The sequence below is a fragment of the Camarhynchus parvulus genome, chromosome 19 (genome assembly GCF_901933205.1).
Source record: "Camarhynchus parvulus chromosome 19, STF_HiC, whole genome shotgun sequence".
Taxonomy (NCBI): Eukaryota; Metazoa; Chordata; class Aves; order Passeriformes; family Thraupidae; genus Camarhynchus; species Camarhynchus parvulus.
Window position 1 is genome coordinate 6,705,064 of NC_044589.1, and position 6,271 is coordinate 6,711,334.

At 53.1% G+C, this 6,271-nt stretch overlaps 1 protein-coding gene across 1 annotated transcript; it reads right to left on the reverse strand.

Annotated features, from left to right (window-relative positions):
• Window positions 1-191: 191 nt before the first annotated feature.
• On the reverse strand, window positions 192-5,153 carry SLC46A1 (solute carrier family 46 member 1). The gene is given in 6 exon segments (XM_030962703.1): window positions 192-1,488; window positions 2,008-2,164; window positions 3,101-3,184; window positions 3,550-4,108; window positions 4,111-4,404; window positions 4,797-5,153. Coding segments are annotated over 6 exon segments (1,404 nt in total). The 5' UTR covers window positions 5,031-5,153; the 3' UTR covers window positions 192-1,412.
• Window positions 5,154-6,271: the final 1,118 nt, after the last annotated feature.

Sequence of the window (6,271 nt, forward strand, 5' to 3'; positions counted from 1 at the left end):
ACCTGCATTTTCCCTGACTTCCCACTCTCACACACTCATTCTCCACGAGACAGATAAATTCCTGCTGCTCCTTCTTTACTGCAGTCTTCAATAAAGGACTGAGAGGTAAAATAATGGAGAGAAACCTCCAACGAGTCAAGGACAAACGATATCAACAGCTGCACAAGATATCCAGAGTTTTATGAACCATAAAAGAGCATGGAGGTTTTATTCATTCTGAAAGTAACAGTAAAGTCATTACTGCATGTACCTGAACAGCATGTGCAGTGCAGTGTACACAGAACTGCTGGTTTATGGCACGTTGAAGAGAAAAAACAAAGCATTGCAGCAACACAGGTAATGCTTTGGAAAGAACAATTATAAGTACCATGGACACGGGGTTTGCTTGCTGGCATCAACAGATCCCAAGCAGCAGCACTGAGATCATTAACACAAGATTATGCCACATACAACAAAAAAGATTAATCTTAAAGACACTAGTCCTGTCCCCAGCTTGCTGAGGAAGGGCTCTGGATAAGCACAGCAGGGATTTCACATGACTGGGGCTCAGATCTGCACCGTAAGGGGGGAACAATTCTGACAATTTTCTCCTCAACTTCATAGCTTTTGGCTATGTCAATTTTTATGTCAATTAAGGCACCTACAGGAGTTGCTCCAAGGATCCTCGTGGGTCCCTCCCAACCCAGGATTTACTCTACTGGCCCTGCAGTATTCTCAGATGATCTGCTACTTCTCAAAACCACCTCTGAGATCCTGGGCTGAGCTGCAGGCAAGGCAGGGCATACCACTGGCACTCCTACCAACACTTCATGAATTAGATCCTCCTCTTAGGACACCTCTGACTTGCAAAACTAAAGCTGGTTCAGTCAGTAAGGACAGCAATAGCACTCCTGTGCTAAACTACCCCTCTCCATAAGGAGTTCTGTGGCCTGGCATGTCACATTTGTTGGGTTTTTACCGGCAATGTGATGATTTGGAGCATCTTCTCCCCACAGCAGGACACTTGGGTGCCTCACCCACACCAACAGCTCATCCCTGCACACTGGAATACCCTGAGGGGAAAATGCTCAGCAATTAAAGCAGAACTCAGTCCTCTCTCCCCACTAAAAGCAGGGCAGGGCCTTCTGGCCCCACCAAACCCCAAACCATGAAGCAGCCTTGCAAAAGGCCCACAACAGCTTGATTGGCTCTTGGGTCTCTTGGGTTTTCTGTGACAGATGAGCCAACACAACGTTGAGGAGGCATTCACAGCTCCAAATCAAGATCCTCCTGTGATTTCCAATTATTTGGCATTTAAAAGTCAGTAAGGACAAGCAGAGCGTCCCTCCCACACTGATCAGTCCTTTGAGGGAAGAATGAAGTGCAGTGTTCAGGTGGACACTGCCATGCTGGCCAATTCCTTGGTGTTAAATTCAGTCTTTTGTGGGGGACAGGGAAGCCTCTTGGAAGTGGTTGTAGTCGTGTTTTGAATCCCAGATTTGTATCCACCTAGAAAAGAATGAACAGTTTCAGCTTCCAAAGGCACATGGGGATGTTACTGAATTGAGTGAGTCTTAAAAATTTCAGGGGAACAAAACAAAATGACCCTGCCAGGAACTGCTGCACTTCTGCAAATCCTTCTCCCAGAACCTACCAGGGGATTTGTTTTCTATCACAACAAAACTTCTGCTTCAATTACTAAAGAAATTACAGGAAGAGAGACTGCTGAGAGAGCTCCATCTCTTCCATGAAGAACTTTCAAATTCAGTTCCAGATTTTGGATTCCATTGAGGCTGCAGTGAGGCTTTGAAACACTTTGAATATTGGGAGCTACACTACTCAGGCTGCAGGTTTGTCCCTAGGATTCAGATTCCAAAGCAAATGACCTGCACCTCTTTTTACTGGAGACACCCTCTCACAACCAGAACTGAAAATATGCCTTAAAAACTGCCAGCTTCTATCCTAAGAGTAAACAGTATTTTCCATATGACATTGCAAGGCAAAGTTTGAACTTTTGAAGTAAATTACCCAAGGATAGCTGCTGGAATAAGGAGGATTATAGCCCCAAAGAGAAATGGGAATCCCCTCATGAAGTGCAAGGTGGCAGGGTAGAGAGAGTTGAACACTCCTGTAGACACGAGTGAACACAGCCCTTCCACGCAGGCAACAGAAGCAAAGAGAGCACCTGGAAAAGAGAGATAAGAGGTTAATGGTGAGATAGGCAGGTGGTTATTGCCTGTAAACAGCTGTAACACATCACCCTCAGTGCATTCTGCCAATCTTTCCAAGGGTTTGCACTTGCCATCAGAAAAGTGTGTGAATATAAAGCATGGTAAGGTGGGACAGGACTGGCCTGGCACGTCCAGCCTGTGGCCATGCCCACCTCACCAACCTGCAGGATTTGTATCAGAAGATGACCAGGACATTATATCAGCTGGATTGTAAATGCTCCAGGCCAGGGCACCTCTTATCACTTGTTAAACATTAAGTACAGCACAAGATTTAGCACCATAAATGCGCTGTACGTGCCATCGCCACCCTAAAATAAGAAACCTGAGTATTGCAAAATCACCTCTCCATTGTTGCCACCTGGATTCCCTCCTCCCCCTGTCTGCCCCAGAGACATTCCTGTGCTGTGTTTCACAGCAAGTGCAAACCCTCCAGACACATAACTGGACAAAAGGCAAACATGCTCCTCCTGTGGGTTATCCGTGATCTTTCACCGTGGTCAATGATACAACCCTCCAACAGCACCTGGTTCTCCCCACTGTTATTGATCTACAGAGGAAAGTTATGGTCAGGAGAATGACTCTTTTCTCCTTGTTATATAATCCATTTTAACTCTTGTTCCTTGTAAAAGCTTTGGAAATGAATGTATGGATGAATGAACTACTCCTGCTTTTCTTCCTTTGTTCTCATCTTGGAAATGCAGTGAGTCTGAATCAAAGAATGACAATTATTTGGGGGGAAAAAAATTAAATTACCTGGGCCTAAGGGTGAATGCAGGGGCACAGGAGTCCAGAGGAGTCAGGGAACTCCCAACCTCCCCAGAGTCTGCTTTCAATATTCCAAGAAAAAAGTGTTTCAGGATCTGGCTTAAGCACAGTGGTTAATTCCTTACCTTGTTCTGTCTCACTGACCAGCTTGGAGAGCTTGGATCTGATGACTGGAGTGGCTGCCATGGAAAGGAACAAAATTCCATAACCTGTGAGCAAGACACAGCACATTAGGGAAAGCTCACCTGAAAAATAGAGCCTCCCAAGTCAGTCCCAGAAATGTGCAGCTGCTGGCAGTGTCTCCCTGCTGTATTTAAACACAATTCACCCTCCTGGATCTCATAAGGCACTTCAGTCTGTGTCTGCAGTGTAACGCAGTTCTGGGAAGCCTAATGTTCTAGGAACTACATGGATGCACTTCCAAATTTGGCCAACACTGCCCTTAGCAAGGCACAGTTTTGTTGGTGCATGAGGCAGAACAGTTTTGTTGGTGCACAAGGTAGAACTTCCTGACGTGCCTGAACTCCCCATGAAGCTCACTACCAGAAACAGGGATTTAAGCCTCCAGCATCACCTGTAAACATCAGTGGCGTTGTGGTAGCAAGAGACATCACCACCAGCCCAGCAATGTTGGAGATCAAGCCTATCTCTGCCACCCAGATGTCCTCAAGGCAGAGCTGCAGCAGCCTCAGCCCCGCCAGGCTGCTCAGGTAAGCCAGGTAGCTGGCGGCCGAGCCGTACCCGATGAGATCAGAAGCCCAGCACAGAGGGAAGCCCAGCTCGTACACCACATAGATGTCCTTGGCTCCAAAATGCACCGTGACAATCAGAAAGAAAGCCAGGGAGTACAGAGCCAGCTTCCACCTGGAGCTCGGCTGCTCGGGGGCCGCGTACAGCCTGAACACAGCCTTGTAATGGCTGAGCGTGAACAGCTTGGCCTCCTTCTTCTGCTTCACCGACTCCCGCAGGAAGAAAGCGGCGTAGAGGGTGGCAGCAAGGCTGGCAGCGAAGGCCAGCCAGAAGGGGTTGATGTAGCCCTGGGCCTTGCGCCACTGGCCGCCGCCAATGCTGGCCACCATGCCCGCGGTGCCCAGGCACGCCTCGAGGATGGCCACGCGGAACGTCCGCGAGCGCGCCGCTCGCTGGTGTCGGCCACGTAGGAGAAGCAGCCGGCCAGGATCAGGTTGTAGTCGCCCGTCAGGCCGCTCAGGATGCGTCCCAGGAGGAAGAAGGCGACGTGCAGCTCCAGGTACATGACCAGCAGGTAGATGGCTGTCTGCAGGGCCATGCCTGCTGCGGGCAGGATGAGCGCCGGGCGCCGGCCCACGCTGTCGCTCCATGCGCCCAAGAGAGTCACGGAGAAGAGGCTGACGAAGAAACCTCCCAGGTTGATGTAGAGGTTCCAGTGGGACACCAGAGCTTCCACCTCCTGCAGGAGAAACAGGCAGCTGAGCAGCTCCAACAGCACCCACTGGGCTCCCCACTGCGGGCGCTCCCTGCTTCCATCACGCTCCCCGCTCCCTTTGGGGCTTCACGTTCCCTCCTGACTCTGCTTCCAGGGACTCCCAGCTCCTCTCAAGCTCCCTGTTCCTCTTGGGGCTCCCTGTTTGCCCCCGGGGCACCTCTCCTCCCCTGCTCTGCTGGGACCTCCCGTTCACCCTGAGCCTCCCGCTCCCTCCGGGGCTCCCCAGTCCCACGGACCCGCCTTCCCCCGGTCCCCATCCATGCCGCGCTTCCCCTCAGGGCTCTCCCGCTGACTTCTTCATCCACCCCAGAGCTCCCCGAGCTCTCCGGTCCCCCCGTGTCCCCCGGTGTCCCCACCTGCCGCAGGGGGTCGGCGGTAGCGTTGCCGTCTCCGCAGCCGGAGGACTCGGTGCTGTTGCGGTCGCTGTAGCCGTGCTCGGCCCCCAGCCGGTCCCACAGGTACTGGGTGGCCAGCGGGCCCTGCAGCCCCAGCGACACGGTGGCCAGGAACAGCAGCGGCTCCACGGCGGGCAGCGACAGGCGGCGCCGGCCGCGGGGCACCGGGGGCTCGGCGGGCGGCGGAGCGGCCATGGCGGGGCGGAGGCTCCGCCGGAACGGGACTGACACGGCTCCGGAACGGGACTGGCACGGCTCCGCCCCGAACGGGACTGACACGGCTCCGGAACGGGACTGGCTCTGCTCTGCACCGGAACGGGACTGACACGGCTCCGGAACGGGACTGGCACGGCTCCGCCCGGAATGGGACTGACACGGCTCCGCCCGGAATGGGACTGACACGGCTCCGGAACGGGACTGGCACGGCTCCGGAACGGGACTGGCACGGCTCCGCCCGGGATGGCACTGACACGGCTCTGGAACGGGACTGGCACGGCTCCGGAACGGGACTGATACGGCTCCGCCCGGAACGGGACTGGTTCGGCTCCGCCCGGGATGGCACTGACACGGCTCCGCCCGGAACGGGACTGGCTGTGCTCTACCCGGGATGGGACTGACACGGCTCCGCTCAGAACGGTTCAGGCTCCGCTGTGCCCATAACGGGACCGGCTCCGCTCCCTGCGCCGCCGGGACCGCGGGGGTTCCCGAGACCTCTCGGCGCTGGCGCTGCAGCGAGCCCGGTGCTAAAGGTGCGGCTCTCAGGGGATGATGTTCCACGAATCGTGTCATTTTTGAGGCGAGAAAAGCCCTCTGAGAGCATCGAGTCCAGCGTTGACCCCGCACGGCCAAAGCCACCGCTGAACCGTGTCCCCAAGTGCCACACCTTCACCCAGTTAAATCCCGGCAGGGATGGGGCTCCACCCCTTACCTGAGCAGCCTGTGCTAGTGCCCAAGAACCTTTTCCCAATATCCAGCCTAAACCCCCTGACATGCCTTCAGCTGTTCCCTAGGTCCTGTCACTGGTCACCAGAGAGGACAGAACAGCCCCTGCCCCTCCAACACCCTCATGAGGAAGCTGCAGGATGCCATGAAGGCTCCCCTCGGTGTTCTCCAGGCTCAACAAACAAAGCAAAACATAATTCAACATTTTAACTGCACTAGGATCAGCAAAATGCTCTATTTAGCAATATACGATCACTTCTATTAATTCACAGCACGTTAGAAAATACTGCTTTTTATAAAGGACAAAATTACTTAGAAACTCAGTTAATAAAGAAGGTTTTGGCTGTGCTGTTTGCTTTTCTGTGAGGTTTGGCTGCCTCAAAGAGCAGATCAGGAAGCAAAGACCAAGTTGTCCTTGAAATTCAAAGCACACAATTCAGAGTATTGATTAAACCTGTTTATATAAAGTGGAGCAGTACCACTCATTTTGCAGT